The sequence below is a fragment of the Globicephala melas genome, chromosome 2 (assembly GCF_963455315.2).
Source record: "Globicephala melas chromosome 2, mGloMel1.2, whole genome shotgun sequence".
In the NCBI taxonomy this organism is placed as follows: Eukaryota; Metazoa; Chordata; class Mammalia; order Artiodactyla; family Delphinidae; genus Globicephala; species Globicephala melas.
The window spans coordinates 14,647,564-14,668,841 of record NC_083315.2 but is presented as its reverse complement, the minus strand read 5'-3'; the positions used below and the strand labels follow the sequence as shown (position 1 = coordinate 14,668,841).

Below are 21,278 nucleotides of genomic sequence, written 5' to 3'. Positions count from 1 at the left end.
TATGGATAAATTGACACTACGCCCCTTTTGACCTCCAAGGAGGTTTCTAGTTGGGAAGGTGGGAAGGTCTCCTTGGCTTCCAGAATGAGAAATACGTGCTCTCTTGTCTTTTATCTGGGCAGGGCTCAGCCTCTCCAATTTTCCTGCTATTATTGAGTTTCTGTCCAAAGGGGACGAACTCCATTTGCTCAGCCTGGGGCCCATCTATCTCCTGCCTCAATTCTTTGGGGCTGGGTTAACGTGAATATGTAACTTTTTTCTGCAGTAGTTGTGACAGCTTAGGGTCTGGAATAGGAAAATGTAGGAGATGAGGATTTAAGATAAGGATGAGAGAACTTAATTTAAAGGAATTAGAGGTAGTGCAGTGCCGTGAGATGGCCAGGCCTTGGAGGTGGCTGTTTTGAGATAAGATAGAATGAGCAATATAGAAGAGATAAAAGTGGATATTTTCAAAACGACTGAGGAGGAATCCTGAAGAAGAGAATGTTGAAGTTATTAAAGTTGCTGGAGGGGATAAAGTAGAGGGGAAAAACAAAGCGCAAACAACCAGTGGCAAGCAGCCTGCAGTCTGCACTGAGAGTTTCATTCTGTCCTCTCTCTTCATGTTCAATCTTCTCAGGAAACCATCTCTGATGACTCAAATCCAAAAGACCTCTTTCCTCCAAACTCATAAAATTTACTTTTAAATACTTTCAGCACATACTTGACCTTATACTGAGTAATCAAATCCCTTGTCTGCATTTTTAGCTTCAAGTGTATTCAAGCTTTTGTATGCAAATACCTTATTTTCCCTTAATATACTTTAAGTGCCTTAAGCTTACTGTTGTGTTTTACATATAGGTGCTTAAATAGAAATTTTTATTGGCTGACTGAATGCAGTTATATCCACATGAATGCGCTAATAGTCACTATTAACCAGTCATTCTTATTTGGGGCAACAAAATGCCCAATAATGGGTTGAAGTCAAAAGAGGAAAAAAGTCTCTGTGTGCTGAGTCTCACGGGGCATAAACTGTAGAAGATCTATGCAAGTCTATACGAACACTCGTGAATCTCCTTGTGCATCACACTTTGCTAGACATGGTAGATCAATGCGGAACCCAGGGTAGGGCTTTGAGGGCAATCTGCCCCAGGTGCAGGTCATGAGGGGGCGCATTGTCTATAGAGAATGGTATAATTACAATAGAACTGACTAAAAAAGGTGAGATTTTTATTATCACTGTGTACCTGAAATTCTAAATTGTGTTAAAAACTTTTGCTGATCTAAGGTCTGAAGAGTTGATTCAGTCACTATTGAGCTTTACTAACATAGCATATATGTAAACTTCAACTGAGCACAGTGTTCTTACTTTTCCTTTGATGAATATTGTCTTCTACATGAAACTTAATTCAGAGAACTCCCAGCTACACGCTTGGCGCCTCACAGCCGACTCAGCTGCATGCATTCATTTAGAGAATAAATGAATTCTTTTGAATCATGACTCCATCTGGAGTTCCTTGTACGTGTTCAGGATCAACGGGTCTCCAACCCACAGAGTACTACACGCATCTGTGTTAAAACAGTAGATTCAAAAGAAAGAACGATGGCACTATGGTTGTAAAGACAAAGAAAAAGAACTTGGGTTACTTCAATTCTATTATTGCAAAGTGCAAATCGTTCTCTGAATCTGGTCCTCACTCATTCGGCAATATTCCCTCATCTGTCTTTTCCCCCTTTTTTCAGAAACACATTGTCATTTGCATCTTCCCTTTTTGTACAGTAATATTTGTTTTGTTTTTTATTTGTAATGTCTTTTGCTGGTGTGATTATGTCTATGAAGTTCAAAACAGGAAGGTTTTCAGTGTCTGCTTCTTTTCTGGCCATTATTATTATTCATTTCCTTTTCTGATTATGACTGAAAATAATGTTGTCTTGCAGAGGAGGCAGACGTTACAAAAAGGATCTACTCCAGATGTCAGATATCTTCAGTACACCACTGCCACAGCTATTTCAGAGTTGAACAGATATGACTTTGACTCCAAGGACAGATACATATAGTACATGTATGCAACCACATAAACAACCACAACGTGTGCTAAAATGTGACAAGAGATGTAGCTAGAATATCAGGAAATGTCTCAGACAACGCAGGAGAATGAAAAGTAACTTCTCATCTGTAGGTAGGAATCCAGAAATCTTTCTCAGAAATAATGTGAAGTGGATAGTGTTTGTATAAGTAAAAATGATGAACTAAGTGGCATTCCAGTTTAGGGGAGAACCACAGGCCAAGGCTCGGAGTAGGAAGGCATGGGATGTAGACATGGAAAGTGGCTCTCAACCCTCACTGTGCATCTGACTGACCCGAAGAACTTTTTTAAAAAATTCACCTGCCTGGGCCCCAGCGAGAGATTCTAAATCAGTTGGCCAAGGTGGGCTTTGACTTCAATACTTTTGTTTTAATCTCCCCAAGTAATGTTATTTTTAGTCATGTCTGAAATCCTCTGGGCTATTAAAAACAAATGGACATTAAGTGTTTGAGCTGTGTGATTGAAAGATCTTTCTCCCCATATTAAAGAATTTGTACGTAATTTAGGAGCCAATAGAAAATCACTTAATTTCATTTTATTTTTTAATTTTTATTTTATATTGAAGTATAGTTGATTAACCATGTTGTATTAGTTTCAGCTGTACAACAGAGTAATTCAGTTATATCTATACACGTATCTATTCTTTTTCAAATTCTTTTCCTATTTAGGTTATTACAGAATACCAAGCAGAGTTCCCTGTGCTATACAGTAGGTCCTTGTTGGTTATCTATTTTCAATATAGCAGTGTGTACATGTCAATCCCAAACTCCCGACCTGTCCCTCCCCCTTTAAGAATACTTTTGCGTTTGGAAAATTATGTGAGTAATATGATGATTTTGTTATTCCCAGTAAATAGCTGTTCTTCACATGCTTTGGGACAATTTTCATCTTGGGCATATATTAACTGTGGTTGTATTAACTAATTCTTCAGGATTATCCACAGCACAGTTCTAGAATGAAGGCAACAGACCACTGGCAAGTCATAATTTTAGTTTGGAAAAGGGGCAACTGCAGGACAGTAAAACAACTTCTACATGAGGAAAAGCAACCAAAATAGGATGAGTAGAGAATGTGTAAAAACAAACACCCAGAAATAGAGTTACAGATGTAGAAAACAAACCTATGGTTACCAGGGTGTAAGGTAGGGGGAAGGGGTAAATTGGAAGATTGGGATTGACATATAAACACTAGTATATATAAAATAGGTAACTTATAAGGACCTACTGTATAGCACAGGGAACTCTACTCAGTACTCTGTAATGACCGATATGGGAAAAGAATCCAAAAAAGAGTGGATATATGTATATGTATAAATGACTCACTTTGCTGTACACCTGAAACTAACACAACACTGTAAATCAACTACACTCCAATAAAAATTAACAAAAAAAAAAACAACACCCAGACTTTGCTTCACACAAGAATTATTGCTTAGAATTCTTGGCCACACCAAAAGATAGACAAATCCATTTGAGTTACTCTTTTTAAGAAAAAAGTGACCTACAATTCATGAAGCAAAGAGACACGGCCACAAACAGGAGTCATTTATTTTAATTAGATTGCAAGTTTGGCCAGGGCCCAGAGCCATTATATTGTGTTTTCCTATGGATAGGTTTGCCAAATCAAATACAGGACACTTAGATAAATTTTAATTTCAAATAAACAATGAGTAATTTTTTAGCATAAATATGTCCCAGGAAGTATAGTTTTTAAAAATTACTCATTGTTTATCTACCATTCAAATTTAACTGTTGTCCTGTAGATTTATTTGCTAAATCTGGCAACCCAGATTTATAACTGAAAGTAACCTGTGTTGAAATAATATTCAACCCAAAATGAGATTAGAGAATAATTTGTACTTAGAAGTATGAAAAAGAGAGAAGATTCCCTTCCTCTGGACAGTCAAAAGTGATCAAAGCTAAATATGGAAAGGTTGACCCAGTTGTATGAACACATCAATTTCCACAAAGATCCACTGGAGACTCAAGGAAAGTTCAAGTTCAATATTTTTTCCTCCCCCCACTTGTAAGGAATGCTCCTGATTGCAGAGACTGTAGAGAAGCATTTCCCTTGCAGTTGCAACTGACCAGTAGCAGCAGCATCACCTGGGACCTTGTTAGAAACACAGAGTCCCGGGCCTCTCCCCAGACCTGCTGAATCAGAATCTGCATTTTTAACAAGATCCCTTGTGATTTGTATGCAAGTGTGAGAAATGCAGATTTCATTCTGTAGTTTCCAAAAACATGCTCTAGAAGGTATAGGATCCATAGCTCCCCCCGCGCCCCCCCCGAGGGCTCAGGGAGCGTGTGAGCAGGGTTCCCTCCATCACAATGAAGAGAGACCTATACTCTGAATGATCCTGTTTGGGCTTCCAGGTAAAATTTCACTGGGACAAAGGGTCTATGGCTTAATTTTTTTTTTAATTAGAAAAGAAAATCTTGAGAAAACAATCATCCAGTTCATTTCATTTTCCAAATGGGGAAGCTAAGTAACAAAACATGGGACTGTGCCTGAGTCTTGTGCTGGGAAGTGACGGGACCGAGATGCTGTCCGTGCCTCAGGATGCCAGCCTCTTTCCACTTCCTACTGTTTACTGAAGAAATACTAGAAATTTCAGAACAACTGCTTGTCAAACGCCATCAGGCACCACAGGTGTCTTCTAGCTGGGCCTTGAATTTCAAAATTAACCCCTTGTCTTTCACACTCACGCCTAGTAACTGCCTTTCAAGGGTTCATCTAACCCATAAAAAGCACTATCGGCTTTGCTCTCCGAACTTGAAGACAGGTCTCCAGCTGCAGTATTGTTTACACTACTAACGAGGGTACCCTGCAGGTTTGCTTGAGGATATTTCAGCTAATTATCTTGCCACAGACCATTGAGAGATCTGGATGACTGTTCAATTACTAGTTCTGAAGGAGTAATTAGGGAGAATACCTGCTTTCATGGCCCACCCCAGTGCCAACATATCAGTGTGAACATTTACTTCTGAATTTGATTAATCGCATAAATAATTCTCAGAAATGAAATTAGAGATCACCCACGCATTACACCCAGTCCTGTTTTAAGGCATGACACCCTGAATCTCTGTAATGAATTAACATTACAGTCTGGTTCGAATTTTTCCATTTTCAGCATAGATCCTGCTCTGTTAGCACGTGACCCTGTGGCCCCCCCGCCCCCATCAGTTTCTGTAACCATTTGAATTAGCCATTCTAAAAAGAACACAGATTTGGACATGTCTCAGCCTCAAGAAAAAAGTATTAAGTGCTGGGTTGTGACCTGTCCGTCATACTTCATGGCAGAGCCAGACATGATGCCCATTCTTTGTCCATCGGATAGATGTCTCATATTATAGCACCAACCTTAAAGATTGTTCTATGAGAACTAAACATGCAGTCATTCTGTGGAAGTCACAGAACTGCCCCCTTTTGTCATTTATATAAGGAAATCTCTGAACAATTACAGATTGACCTAGGAAAACGACGTCAGTTAGGACTAATTTACATAGATTTCCTTTAAATTTAGGGATCCTAAAAGTTAGTGCAGGAAGGCAGGAGGGACAATGGTCAGGAGAACCACGACCCAGAGGAGTTTTTAAATAATTTTTCTCTCCGGTGTTCAAGTCCGTTATCTCAGGGAAGCAAGCATAAGGATCCTACAGTTTTAGAGGACAAATCCTCAGATATCATTTTACAGATAAGGAAACAAAGGCCCAGAGAAATCAAGTGATCTATTTAAGATCATATAATTTATCTGTGATATGTGAAAGCATTCTAGAAAGGAAGCAGAATTTTGGTAAATTTATGACTCTGGTATTTTTAGGGCTAGAATTGAGATATCAAGGAATTGTAAAAGAATGTAAAATCGGACCAAATGTTTAAAACCCCAGCTGCATGACATCTATTAGATTTCACTGTAAATTTTAACATATTATTATGGGAAATACCCTCTATTTTCATCTGGTCAAAAGCTCTAGGAGTAAATATAAAATTTTCAGTTTTGCACAAATAGGAGTCTTGAATAATTTTGTGGTTGGATTATACCTATTCTAGCTTGTTCATCTGTAGAATGCTTACTTGAGGGCTTTATTAAGTCTTACCTCAATGTATCCCTTTCCCCTGAAATGGTTTTTATCTCCTGTGTGGAAACCATGTTTCATACCTTTCTTTGGTCACATTTCCTTCAACATGGCTTCTAGCACCATGTTAGACATTTCAGGCGTTTTTAGTAAATAATTTGTGCATTCTCTTTGGCCCAATAATTTTATTCCCATCAGGTTAGCAACAAAAGTATTCACTGTAACATTATTTATTTTATCAAAAAATCTGGAAAAAAATCTCAAAATCAAATTGACTGTATAAATCATGTTGAGTTATAAGTAGTTTGCTCTACAGACACTTAAAATAATTTTGTAGAGGGATAGTTCATAAATTTTTTCGTGCTCTTAATTGGAAATAAAGGAGTCCATAAAACAGTATTTGCAATGATTTAATGTTTCTAGAAATGCATACAAGTGATGTACACTGATAGTTGAACCAAATTATGTGTGGGTGGTAGGATCTCTAGTGATTTTAAATCTTGTTGGGGTATTTTTTTTTTTCTACAATGAGTAGTGGTAAATCAAAAGAAATTTTCTTTAAGGATATGCAGTTAATTCAGAAAATAAGTCTGTGCTGGGTTAACAGAGGAAGCTCCATTGTCCAATACTTTGGTACTTTCAATTTTGAGAACCTCTGTGATGAGTCCACAAAGAACATGATAAACATTATCAATAATCCTTCAATCTTTTCACCTAAGAAAATTATTAACTTAGTCATTCTGACTTATTAACAGAATCCTGAAGTTGTTGGTAATGTTATAGTTTAAGATTGAAATAAAAATAGAGCCATGTTCACAAATTTCAGATAGGTTATACACGAACTACTGAATTTTAAGAACTAATTTCTACAGCGGGGAAAATTAACTTTGGACGTAGACAGATCTCATTTTAAATCTTGGACCTGCCATTTGCTAGCTTTTTAGGTTTGTGCGAAAGGTAAATGATTGAGTTGTACACATTAAATGAGATAGTGTATGTAAATTACCTACTAACTGCATGAAATACGGTTAAGAGCTTAATAAAATATAACTTTCACAAGCATCATCATCAACATTCTCATTAATGGCGCTCCTTTTTATTTTTTTTATTGGATAAATTTGAAGTTGTGTAAATTTAAGGCATACAGCATGTTACTTTGATACATTTATATATCGTAATATGGTTGCTGTTGTAATGACATTTATTGCATTACATACTTATAGTACAATATTATTTAATACCCATTACAAGCGTATACCCTTAAATTCTATCAATCTTATCTCCCCACCCCCCATTGCCTGGTAACCACTGTTTTACTTTTTGTTACTCTTTTAGGTTTGACTTTTTTAGATTCCACACATAAGTGATATCATACAGTACTTGTCTTTCTCTGACTTGTCTCGCTTAGCATAATGTGCTCAAGGTCCATCCATGTTGTCACAGATGACAGGATGTCCTCCTTTCTCATGGCAGAATAATATCCCACTGTGTATATCCCACTATATATACCACCTCTTCTTTATCCATTCATCCACTGATGGACATTCAGGTTGTTTCCATATCTTGGCTATTGTGAATAATGCTGCAATAAACATGGGAGTGCATTTATCTCTTCAAACTCCTGTTTTCATTTCCTTTGGGTATATACCAGAAGTGGAATTGCTGGATCATCTATTTTTAACCTTTTGAGGGACTTCCCCATTGTTTTCCCTAGTGGTTGGACTAATCTACACTCCCACCTACAGTGTCTAAGGATTCCCTCCGGTTCCATCACATCCTCCCTAGCACCTGCTGTCTGTTGTCTTCTTGATGGTAATCCGCACTCCTTTTTCATGGTCACCTGTAGCACAGCGTCTTCATGTGCTGAGTTGTAAACTTGTGCTGCTTCCCAGGGCTGTACTTGCCCGCTGGACCCCCAGGCCAGGTGGGCCTTGGAAGGTGGGACTTCAGAACAGACATAGTGGTGCTGCTTCACTCAGAGAAAGACAGGGCAGCTGTGCCCTAAGAAGCCCAGTTGTGAAGTAACTGAAACCAGAGTGGGGGTTCTAAAGAGTGAGCCTGTTGGCATTTTCCCGCAAACAGGAGTGACCATAAATTACAGGGTCCATCTCCCTAGAAACGATTAGTATATTTCCACTGATGATGATTTTTAGTTCCAACAGACACGCTATTTTGCCCTTTATCCCTCTCAGGTTTACCTTCTTCTCCTGGAAAGTAAAGATAATTCAGTTTCACTTGCATCATGGGACTTAATCAGCTAATAAATATAAAGCATTCTGACCACATAATGTTGTATAGACAGTACATAATATTATTAGTAGGCAGGATGCAATGACCGTGATTGGTATCTTTCCAGAAGGTAGAGCTAATAGTCATTCCTGCCTGATGTTACAGCCATTAATCATGACAGTGGAATGTAATTGGCAAATCTAGAAAGCTGCTAAATGCCTGTATATCTACACTGATATTTAACATTTTTCACATTGAAATGCTTTAGATAGAAATAAACTTCCTTTAATATTTATCGTTTTATTTACTCCAAAATTGCAAGCACTCTGATAAATGGAGTAATAGTTTCTAGTGTCACTGTGGCCGCGAAATGCCTTTTAGTGTCTTCTCCTCCTGGAACTTAATAATTCATTTTAGCACTTCTATTTGTAAATCACAGAAGGTTTATTTGATGGACCCAGTGCTGGGGAGAAGTGTCAATACAAATAACCTGTATTTTAGGACCAGTGTCTACATGTGCAATAATTTACATAGGTTTGAGATTGTCTGTGCCCTCTGATGTTGGATTCAGTTTTCAGGGCACGACATCTGTTAATTTTCAAACACAAAAGTCATCTATGGGAATTCTTAGCTTAATATTAATGTGATCGATCTATTAGTTTTTGTTTTGTTTTGGAGGGCGGTTTTTTTTGCTAGGAAGTCTAGCACCAAATTTGAAGCACACTTCTAAGAACTGTGTAGAATTTTATGGCTTAAGTTTTTGAGTGAATTAATAAGTGAAATGAAGTGATATCATTATTAACTTCTAGAGAAGAGAAAGCGTCAGTGGCTATACATTAAGAAGACTTGTTTTTTATGACCGTTCACTTTTGCTTAGTTATATTTGGATCCTTATGGAGTCTTTTAGACATAAATATGCATAAGGCATAAACCATGCCTTTGAGAAGCTCTCAGTCCTGTGGGGGGAGGTATGGCCAAGGGACTGTCACCTGGGAGGCTCTGGTACTGCCATAATGGAGAGTGCTTTGAGCATGTATAATGCCAACCGTGGCAGTAATGAGATCATTTAATATGTTACTAAATTTAAATCAGAAGTTCATCTAAAATATTTGGCAAATATATTTTTCTTATGATATGACCATCGCCCTGGTGTTCACTATTTTACATTTCCTGTTTCAGAGACGCCCAAGCAGATGGCCTGCGATGAAGTTTCGAAGAGGTTCTGGCCATCCTGCCTATGCTGAGGTTGAACCAGTTGGAGAGAAAGAAGGTTTTATTGTATCAGAGCAGTGCTAAAATTTCTAGGACAGAACAGCACCAGTGCTGGCTTACAGGTGTTAAGACTAAAAATTTGCCTATACCTTTAAGACACACAGACACACACACACACACACACACACAGAGGAGCCCTAAGCTGCTGTAGTCAGAAGGAGATGAGATTTCTGGACAAGCCCAGCCCAGGAAGGGTTAAAAAATAAAAACCCTAAAACTTATAGAGGATACCTATTACCACTGAACGTAGAATTCCCTAGTGGAATGACCTCTATAGTTCACTCAGCACATCTCCTGTGGACTTATCAGAAATATGACAAGATTACAATGCTGTTGGCTTAAGGTGCAGGGTTGCAAAGGGATCAAGACAAAAAATAATAAAGCTTTAGTTCACGAGGGATCTACACCTTGGTTCAAATATTCTTCTCTGATAACTGTGTTCCACAGCCTGAACCCATTCACTCAAAAGAGCAATGATGAATATTTCAGTTTGCTGAGAAAAGGAGCTGATGCAGGAGCAAAACCAAACACAAAATAAGAGGTTTTTCTGTCTTTTCACCAGACGTGTGGCTAAAGGGTTTTGTTTTTCTGGTCTAGACCCACCTGTTCCAACAAGTTCATCACTTTACAGGATGAATCTTTTACCTGTCCTGGAGGTTCTGACTCCGCCTCCGTCTTCCTTGTTCTGGTTGCCCACTCTATGAGCAGTGACAGAATCGCAGCCTTTTAGCTAAGTGTGAGAAAGGAGGGAGAGGCAAAGGAGGCTTCTGGTTCCCCTGCCTCAGAGTTAAACATCTGATTTGTTTTAAGAAGTATTGCCTCCACCGCCCACTGTGAAGTCCTACGAAGCCACAGTTGCTCTTGGCTGAAGGAAACAAAAGGAAACAATACGAAGAATTCCTTAATCGTTTTTGAGGCAAAAACGTTAAGGGATTCTAAACACATGGGGTTTTTGTTTCCGCTTTTTACTTTTTGCCGTTTCAGTCCGAAAGGCCCATTTCATTGTCGATTCCAATCTAAGAAGCCATTCAAGGCAGCACATCCCTGGCGATAAAAAGAAGGAAAGAACCCTGCTGAATCATACAGTAATTTTCTTTAAAGCACATAGTAGTTACATAAATATATATATAAATATATTTTTGTTTATAACTAACACAAGGCAGGCTCTTGTGACTCAGTGCATTTTGTCATCAAGACAAAACAAATGCGAGATGCATTACTGCATACTTCCATAGAGTTGTAAAATAATCCTTAATATTAGAATATTTTTATGTCACTTAGCAGAAGTGGTTCAATTAGTTGCAGTGCCCATCATTTTCCTGCCTATTTGATCTGCTCTCCCATTCATATCAACCCCTTTCCCTCCCTGGTGAAATAAAGCAGATGCAAAAAGCTCCTTAGATGGATCTGTCATTTGCCTCATAATCACAGTCCAGATTTTGAAACCTCCCCATGAATGAAGACAGGAAATTCATCCCTGGAGGAGGAAAGTGGTTAATATATATATTGAGCTCCTAAAGTTTAAATTCAGGTACTGTGTGTACAATTTCATCAACATCTCGACCCATGAAACTTATGTCTTGTGCCAAGAAGCTATTGGTTTCTGTAGGGTACCGTGTCCAACATTTGCAGATTCAGGTATCAAGAAGCAGAGATGTCTCGTAAGCAGCACTTTACTACCAACTTAGCATCTATACACATGTCTACATCGAATGACATCAGTCCACTGACAGAGTATCATATTTTATCATCACAATTGTCGGATGTAAACTTATGCCATTTTCCATCAAGTATATTTTGCTTTACATTTTTAAGTACCTGATGAGGGTGATAATTTTTTCCTAACCTGCTTAGGTAATAATTGCAAAACAATTGACAAGCAAGGTGATTGAAGGTTGTGATGACAATCTCTCTGCTATAGCTACGTTCAGTTTATAGGAAATAACCCAACTTATTTCTTGTGGAGTAGGTTTGGTCAGTTAGCAATAACCAAATGACTTGCCAATGTAACTGGTGCAACGGGTACTCTACAAAGACATAAGGAACACATAGACGATTCCTTCTAGGATAAGATGATGCTTCTTTCACTGGCTTTTGTGTTAGGTGTGGCTTCCAATAGGAGATGATTGACAGTTATATAAGTCATGCATACATATATCCAACTCCTTTTGCAATTCTTTGAAGTAGTAATGTTATCTTTATTCCTTTCGAAGCTCGTCTTCCATTTTCGATTCAAAAACATCGACAATTCTGTAAAATAACATAAAACTCTAAATTGTTCAATGAACTAGAGCACCCAGTAATAGGGAAAACTTTTCAGAAGTAAAAAGGGCTGCTGAAGTGTGGAAAAACTTCCCAACCAAACCCAAAGTTAAAGGTGGTAAGAGGTTTCTGTTGTTTATGAATCTTTTAGTGGTAAGGAGGAAGGCTGGCTGAATCCCTTTTTTCATGAAACTTTCATTCTACTCTATATCTCTGGTTTGTTCTTCGTGCCCATTTACTGCAAAGGAAGAGCAGACATACACGAAGTTTCTGGAAAGTCAGAATGGACTCTGATGCTTTGGACTTTACATATATTATGTATTAGAAAGGGTGCATCTGTACATTACTTAATATATTATGAACATAGTAGAGAGAGAATAAAAATAATTTTACAAATTATGAATAGCAGAGGAACACATACAACGTTCTGGAGAAATAGATAAATGGTGCTACAGAGGAAATTAGTTATTTCATCTTAATTATTTGTAAAAACATTTAGTGAATAGGTAAAGATACTAAAAGTCAAGAAAAATATCTTAAGCCAACACTTGACCACAGTGTTGGTTTGTTTATGACAGGTTTGGACTTCAAGATATACTAACAACTAGAAAACTAAAGATAAATAATAAAGTACAGTTTATCCCCCATTATTATTTTAGTTTGCGATACCTGGGGCAGTTGCTCATCTCTCTCACAGGGAGCTTCTAGAATGTGCTGTCCAATATTATACCCATTAGCCAAGTGTAGCACTTTAAATTAATTAAAATTCAATAAAAATAAAAATTCAGTCACACTAGCCCTATTTCAAGCACCCAGTAGTTACGTGTGGTTCATGGCTACCATATTGGACAACACAGAACACTCCTGTCATTGCAGAAAATTCTACTAACACTGCTGTAGAGGTCTTTCCTTTTAACACCCTCCCCTTGAAGAAAAGGAGGAGGAGAAGAAATAGATTTGATAGTTCCTGGGCCTATCTAAGCGTTTTTGCTCGCAGAGAGGCAGCGTAGAGTAATGAAAAGAATCCCAGCTGACGCAGCTTTGAGTCTCCACTATGTTATCTTGGGAAAATCACTTTAACCGCCATGAGTCTCAATTTGCAAGTTTGGAAAATAAAAATATTTTTGTCCTGTCTTCCTTGCAAGGTTATTATTATGTAGATTGACTAAATGTATAGACTTTTAAAACTTCATGTCAACAGAAGCCATGGAAAGCACATCTGTTGGTCCAGTACCAGCACAGCTTTGTATTCCAAGGGAAAAAAGTCCATCAATCCTAAAAGCATTCAAAGACAGTCCAATCAATACAGTTCTTGAGAAAATGCCAAAGGAGAATCCGCTCAAACCACACAGAACTGCTTAAATTCTTTTTTTCCCGTATTAATATTTTCTCTTAATATTTCCTCTGCATGACATCAGCCTCAACTATCCCTCCTCTCCCACAACAAAGTCCCTGTGTGCCCCCTTCCTCTGGCTCAGCTCTCTATTGTACAGAGCCACTGAGCCTCTCTAGTTTCTTCTGATTTCCCAGTTTTCTCTTCACAACAAAGGGAAGCTCAGGAGCTGACCAGCAGGCTTCTCTAGAAGAAAGTACCTCAAACAAATAATTTCAAATATGTGTTTTATCCCTATCACACAAATGTAAGGGGCTGTCACATTAAAATATAAAAATATGTGGAACTTAATTTTAAATGTAAAAATTTGCAAATGCACACTATATGAAAGGAATAAAATAAATTTAAATGTTGCTGATATGTAGATAATATATATTCTCAGATTAGTATGATTTATTAGTTTTGGCAAAAAATTCTCATGTTATTTCCTCATTCTGAGGGAGTATAAATTTGGTAATGCCCTTAGTGTCTATAGCCCAGGGCAAAAAACAAGTTTTGCTGGAACCCATGCCTCGGTTGAAGACACTTCTATGATAAGAAATTAATATTTAAGTAAGACTAACTGAAAAATAGATGCTATGGTTGAGGCTTCTTCCTCCTATGAAATGTTATTTTGCTTTGTGTTTCTTCCAGCATTTTTAAGATATTTTATTATGATGTGTTTTATTAATTCCCAAAGATTGCTCTTGTTTTCACTTTCCTAGCCTCCAGCTTTTAGCATCAGCATCTATATGCCAGAATCACTGGAGGTCATCTCATCCGACCTCTTCATTTACAGATCAGAAAAATTGAGGCCCAGAGAGATATAGTAATTTTCCCAGCATCAGAACTGGATCTTGAACTTAAAACTCCTGACTGGTTGTTTTTGTTCCAGTTGCCTTTGCCTACAGCCCTTCATCAGCATTTAAGGCCAGCCAAGCAGCTGTAGACGGCACACTCTACCTAAAAGCAAATTTCATTTGCTATACTGACTGTCTGTTCTGTCTTTGGTAGAGAACATTGGACCAATATTCCTCCATCATGTGTGTGTCTTAGGAATGGTACCATTTTATAACAGCCAGTAATTTCAAGTTCTGGCTATTTCAGAGTCTTCATTCGGTTTTGCATGTCCCTTTCTTTCACGCCTACCTGTGGCCACCTAAGTTAGCAATACTATCTTGTGCCGTATAAAATTGTACTGCCTTTGTTTCATTTCTTCCCAGACGTACCTGAAAACTAATCATCTTCATAGCAGGTTTTCTTACTACATTATCATAATTCATTTGAACCTAAGAAGCTTTTTTGAGCAAATACTATGAGGTCTGTGGCATGATGTATTTGATACTCCTACTTCCTTGTGTTTGTAGAGCACTTTACATTTTACAGAGCACTTTGATTCATTTCTTCATTTGTTCATTCATTCAACCAGCCAATTCACTTAAATATTTGTTGAGCACCTACGGGAACCAAGTTCCTGTGCTGGATCTCGTGATATACAGTGATAAATACAAACAGTAAGAGATCAGGCATGTCCACTGATAATTGTAATATGGTGAAATCCTCCAACACAGCTCTGCAAATTGATAGGATCACTATTACTCTATCCAATTTCCAGTTCCAATTTCTAGTCTACTTAGATAGGGAACTCTCAAGTATTGGCCTGAGGAACGTTTCTGAAATACGATACATCACTGCCCATCTCTGCTGTTGGCTGTGTTTCAAAGGATGTGTTAATTTCATTAAGAAGAGGAACAGTTACTCATCCAAAATTGTCCCAGACCCAGGAGGACTTTCTAGGGCACTTAAATTCTTCCTGATCAGGTGTTAGAACTGTTCACACTCTAATATTTCTGTGTGGCTTTGTGAATTACCAGCATCATTGTTTCAGGGTCTTCCAGAAGCACCAGTAGATCAAAGAAACACTTGCACTTTAGGTGTGTGTGGTTGTTTGTCATTCATTAGACTGTCTCAGGTTTTCTCAACCTCAGCACTGTTGACACGTTGGGCCCCCTAATTCTCGATGGGGGATGGGCTGGTGGGAGTGGTCCCTTGCATTGCAGGGCGTTTGGCAGCCTACGGGCTTCTGTTGACTACATGCCAGTAGCTCACATACACACACACACCCCAGCTGTGAAAACGAAAGATGTCTCCAGACATTGCCAAATGTCCTCTGGGGTGAGATTGGGAAAACTACTGAATTATCTAATGAATAAAATATATCAGGAGGAAAAAATAAACGTTTCTCTTTCTCTTGTCACTTAATCTTCATTATAGATAGGTTTTTTATTAATAATAAGACGACATCAGAAACTCTTTGAATTAGAAGGGACTATAAAAGTCACTAGTTTAACCACAACCCGATGTCATCTTTATCTATTTCTCCATCTCTCAGTTTTACAAATGTATTGAGAAATCAGAAGATGGGTTATCTCTGGAACTTAGGAATTTACTTTCTCATAGCGAGAGAGAAGGCTGTTTGGTGTTTTTACTTTGCCCTGAAATAGCTGCTGCAATGATTTTTGCTTCGGTTGGGGACTTGGTGTCATACAACTTAAGTATCTCAGAGACTTGGAGGAGTTTTCTTTTGGTTATTTCACATGTCTACAGATCGTGCTCCATCATCCTGCTTTCCAAATGTGCATAGAAGTTGACGTTTGGTCCATCTAATTTTAAGTATATCTGCATGAGCTTTCTATTTCTTTTTTTTCTTGAGTTTTCTGTCTCTGATATTGATTTTTTATTACCCCTCTTTGGGAAAAAATTTTGACTGTCCCAAGTAATCAAAAGTTGGAAATGTCCAAATGTCTAAATATGTCAAGCCAAAGTTCCTGCTGATTTAATGTGCCCTATTTCAGCATTCCTGTAATTTCCTATAAATAACCCTGTGTTTGTACTTGTGTCTGTGCTGCACCAATTGGAAAACTTGGTGAAGTTATAAAACACAACCCCTTAAGAGTATCTTAGAAATAACAACAAACCCCTAACTGGAATACAGGTCTCCCTCTACTCCTTTGCCAAAAGACCAACGCACTTTGGAAACATTCTTAATTATTTGCTACAAGTTGCTAATATGCACACACGACTAAAAGCCTTGATTAGGAAGTCCAAGGCTATAAAATATTGACAAGCACATCCAGCGTGACCTCTCCCAAGACCATCACAGAAATCAGAAAACTCCAACCGGGGAGATCCTCAAGTGTGTATATGAATTCCTTCTCTACCACCGTCATACCAGACACTACGGTAACACTTAAGGCTTTGATTAAGTTGACCTTCCAATTTCAACTTAAATTGCAACGTATCTGCCTAATTACTGTCTGACATACCTTTTAAACCATCCAGTTCCCACTGCTCTCACAATAATTATTGCAAAGCAGTAAGAGGATAATTGTTCAAGTAAAATCGCCTAAATTCTTGAATCGATTCTCCATAACAAAGTTATGGAACCCATCATCACTGGCTTTTCAGTGTTCATTCTTGTTAATTTCCAGATCACTATCCACACTGAAAGAGTCTATGTTACTTTAAATCCAGAATAAAAAGCTGGAAAAAATTAATGCAAATCATATGCTCGTGCTCACCTTTTTCTAATCTCTAAGATCTATTAACATTTGAGAATTACTTTAATAAAAAAAGCCTCTCCTAATGGACTAAAGAAAAAAATATATATATTCATGTTGATTCCAGTTGAAAAACCTCAGTGACTTCTCTCATTACCACTGGAGTATTGATTTTTTTTTAAAAAAATTCTGTCTCTTCCCTAGCATTACAAATATATATATATATTCATGACCAAAATATCACTTACTAATCATGCAGCTGTAAACCTTTTGTGCCTATCAAATAGATACATAGCATGAAACTAATTTTAGACGTTCGTTATGTGGGAAGAGGTATAGGAGTGGGTGGATGAGAATGATTCATGGGAAAAGTAAAGATCAAAATATGCTATCAAGCAGAATTTTCAACTTCTTCAGAGCAATGTGCAAATAAATATTCAATGAAGACCACCTCAAATTTAAGTCGGCCAGACATTGAGACACTGGGGCACAGATCCTGTAAGTTATGCTAAGAAACACGTGACGTCCAGAAGGTAAAGGTGTCCTCATTTAAGCTAAAACTCAGCCATCATCCGCCTGTACCTCTTCTAGGGCACCAATCCGAAAATCATTAAGGCTTTTGCTCTAGGGAATTGGGTTACTTAGGTGCAAGTAATGACCAAAAAGAGGCTTCTTGCTTATCCCCGTCTGACTTACAAGGCATGACCATGTTCTTTGAATCCCTTATACCAGAGACCATGAGACAGCCAACCGCACACAGGAAATAAAATACAATAAAAAATATAAATAATTTTCCTGAGGAAAAGATAAGAAAGGGTACTGTATTCTGTAGACCCAGAGCTGGATCTCTGTGAAGTTTAACCATCTTGGGACCCAGACTCCATCCTATGGTCTAGACTTTGTGGTCATGCCTAAGCAACCATTTTAAGGCTAGTTTGAACAAAAATATACTCGAGTGTTATAGTTTTAGCAGGGAAATAAAAACTCATGTGAAGTGTCTTCCACCAGGCTACTCTGAAAATACCATCAAGTGAAATCAGAGCTTCCCTTGCTGAAAAATGTTAAAATCATTTTAGGGAAATGAATTAAGTTTCTTTAGACACAAACACTTTGTGTTTATTAGAACTAAATCAGGGCCCTAGCTGAGAAGGGGGAAGTCTTTTCATTGGTTGGTCAAAACAAATCTCTCATTTGCCTCATTTGAGGCATTTGGACAGTGCCTGGGAAGTACATTATTTTCAGGGGGAAAAAGAAACAGCCTTTTTTTTTTTTTTTTTGCATGCCAGCTGGGATCATGGGAACTTCCAGTGCCAGGAATTTACTACTGTTTCTGGTAATTCTGCCTGTAGTCATTTGAAACGTTGAAGGGTGAAAGGAGGAGAAGCCGGGCACCCAGAGGGCTGTCTGTGTTTCACGCCAGTTGGACCAGCGCAGAGAATATTTGTAAATGCATTTCGAAGTGGATATAATTGTAGCCTTTGTCAGAATCACAAAGCTCTCTGTGGAGCTGCTGAAAGAGAACACTGGGGGGAAAATCCGACCCTCTACACCCAGTCAGCCCCAAACAAAAGGAAAGACGGTGGGTGAGCCCATCACATTATGAGTTTGTTTCTGTTTTCCACAGCCCTGGACTTCAAATCAAGGACATGTCTGCCAGGTGAAGGTTAATTTTGCTGAGGTTTTCCAAAACTTCATTTAATACTTGGAAAACTGAGCATTTTGAAGTTACTCCAGTCCTCCGGGCATCATTCCTATTTCCTTTGCCATGTCAATGAGACATCGGAGACCACATTTTTTCATGGTAAAATAATGTTCGCATACTTCATGATGACCTCATGCTTGACATACCTGAACCTGCAAATGTAAAAACGATTGTATCTGGATTTGCACTGATGGTGTCTGATAGCAGAAGACCTTTACTGGAATCCTCTGTTTAAGTTCAGTAATTCAGATGCTACATACTTCTGCAAGCTTCTTGATTATTTTCACTGTAAGCTTAATTATCTAAGTTTGAATGTATTTCCTCACAGTCTATTAATTTGCCATCTATCTGTTACCTGGGGATCATTATGATTGCAATAATTCATTAAAGTTCTCCTCACACAGCTTCTTAAACCAAGTTTTTCTGCATTTCTTCTGCTTACAGTATGTGGGGAATCTTGTTTTGTTTTGGTTTTTTTCCTAGTAATAATTTTGTAAGAAAGCCAGTGTATCGACTGCCATGGTGACACAATTTATCTTTTAAGATCTGGAAGCTGGTGGTGACCAAGTGCTATGTGTGTTCTCTCTGTCAATTGCGATTTTCAGAATTAAATCATGTTTTCTTTCACTTTCGGTTGGAGTTAACACGTTTGGGATTTTTAGAAGGGAGAGAAGGGAGCAATTTGCGTAATACTGCTGTCATATTTGACTACATATTAAAAACAATAAATGATCATTTTGTTTTAATTTCGTAAACATGTTTATCCGTGTCTTTCAATGTAGTTTCGTTTTCTTTCCACCATTAGCTTTTGAAACATTTTACCTATTGTGGAAGAAAATCTACCTGCAGTGTCCAGAGCCACAGGCTAATGACAGGGTAGAAAGTCCTTCTGTTTCTAAGTGTGCCCCAGTGTGGGACCGATACCAACTAGCGTGAACGATAGAAAACGGAGCACCTGGAATGTCACGGCAACCAGGTGGAGACTTGGTCTCCACTCACAGCCCACAGAGCCCAAATGTTGTGTCGTTCTGGGCCAGACAGGTGGGCTCTGAGCTGCCAGTGAAAATCCTCGTGCCGGAATAAGTCAAGGGGCTGCAGTTCAGCTCCTGCCTCTGTCGCTAGTCCTGGTTCGCGAACCTCCGTGACTTTCCAAATGAGTTGCTGAAGGTTCTCTCTTATTCCATCCCCTTTTCCCAAACTGGAAAGGCTTGTACGTCTTTCTCAGCTAATTTAAGTAGAATGTCTGAACTGAGATGCTTTGAAGTCCAAATATTCTTTCCCTGTTTCTTGATCCACCAGTCTCAGGCTATCCTTTTCACAGCTGCGAGTACCCACAGGCCTGAACTCCGGAACCAGGAAGCAAGTGCCAGAGGGCGCCGGGAATCCCAGCCAGTGGCGCTGGTTGGGCAATTGCTCTGTGCAATTCAAGAGAGATTTTGTAAAATCTTACCTCTGTATGGATCTTTTGGACTGTGCTGATTAAACTCTGATATCGCGGAGTGAATTCAGAACTGCGATCTTAAATGGTGCAAATTGTTTTATGATGCCCAAAGGGAAAAGTTATTCATGCAAATCATGCAACTTTCCCTAACAGTACAAAAACATTAAGGCCAGTGCTTTTAATGTGTACCATTTCTTTAATAATGCAGTGGAAATGTTAAGGAAAAAAAACTCATGGCAATCATAAAACTTTTAAATTAGCTGTAGATCTATCTCCTATAAATTCAGGTCTTCTCCTCACAGGTCCTCTATTCCAAACCACTTTTTTCAGAATCAGAGCCTTCTGACATGGAGTTAGGAATATTTTTCCCCCTCAGTTTATTTTAACTAACATTCATTGAATGTCTATCCTGTGCTATGCAGTGTGCTTGACTCCAGGGCTCCACAAACAAAAAAGATAAAGTCCTTGTTTTCAATTAGCCTATAGTGTAGTAGGGGAGACAAACGTTTAAACAAATATGGCAGGTCAAGGTTGATAGGCCCAAGGATAGAAATACACAGTACAGTGAAGTTACAGAGGAGGAGCGAGTCAGTTCTGTATGGAAAGGGTCAGGACAGCCTTCACGGAGCAAGGGATATTTGAACATGATCTTGGCAGGTGAGTAGGCCTTCAGCAGGGGACAACACAGGCAGCCCAAGGTTTGGGTGCCGTGAGCAAACGGACCGGCCGGGGTAGAGGAGAAAGGAGAGAAAGGCTGGAGAGTAAAGCCCCTGATGACATGCACAGGCCTTCAGGGTATGACTTCAAAGCAGTAGATGCACTTGAAAATTTTGCAGTAGAGGGGCCATGGAAACCACCCCGCTTTAGAAAGATGACCCAGCAGGCGAAGCAATGGATGAACTTCAGGGGAGACATAGCTGGACACCATTCTGGAGACAACTACTCATGTCTGGCTACTGTTCCATGACTACTATTTCTCCTTAGTTCTCAGATCGTGGCCTCCATTTAGTCAGTCCTCTACTAATAAAATCCAACGTTAACTAATTTGTTGTCTGGACCCGTGCAAAGGTCCTAGCTGCGGTGAGACCATTTGACCCCTTTTCTCTGCCGCAGAGGTCCTTTTTCTGCTTGGATTCGCACAGCTGGTAACAAAACTGATGCTGAGACTGGAACAGCACAAGCTTTATTCAATGGTCAAAGAGTGGAGAAGCTGGAACTTAGTTCACAAACCGACTTCTCAACCTGACTAGGGCTGAGACACCATATGCATAAGAGGGTCACAGTAAAAGGGAAGG

At 38.7% G+C, this 21,278-nt stretch overlaps 1 protein-coding gene across 3 annotated transcripts in view; it reads left to right on the top strand.

Moving 5' to 3' along the window:
- The window catches only part of PLXDC2 (plexin domain containing 2), a 414,801-nt gene extending 401,759 nt beyond the window's left edge, over positions 1–13,042 (top strand). For all 3 annotated transcript variants that reach the window (XM_060293095.1, XM_060293094.2, XM_030837117.2), the window contains one exon: positions 9,554–13,042. In XM_060293095.1, coding sequence (XP_060149078.1) covers positions 9,554–9,670 — 117 coding nt within the window. In that variant the 3' untranslated portion in view covers positions 9,671–13,042. The remainder of the gene's footprint in view (positions 1–9,553) is intronic.
- Positions 13,043–21,278: the final 8,236 nt, after the last annotated feature.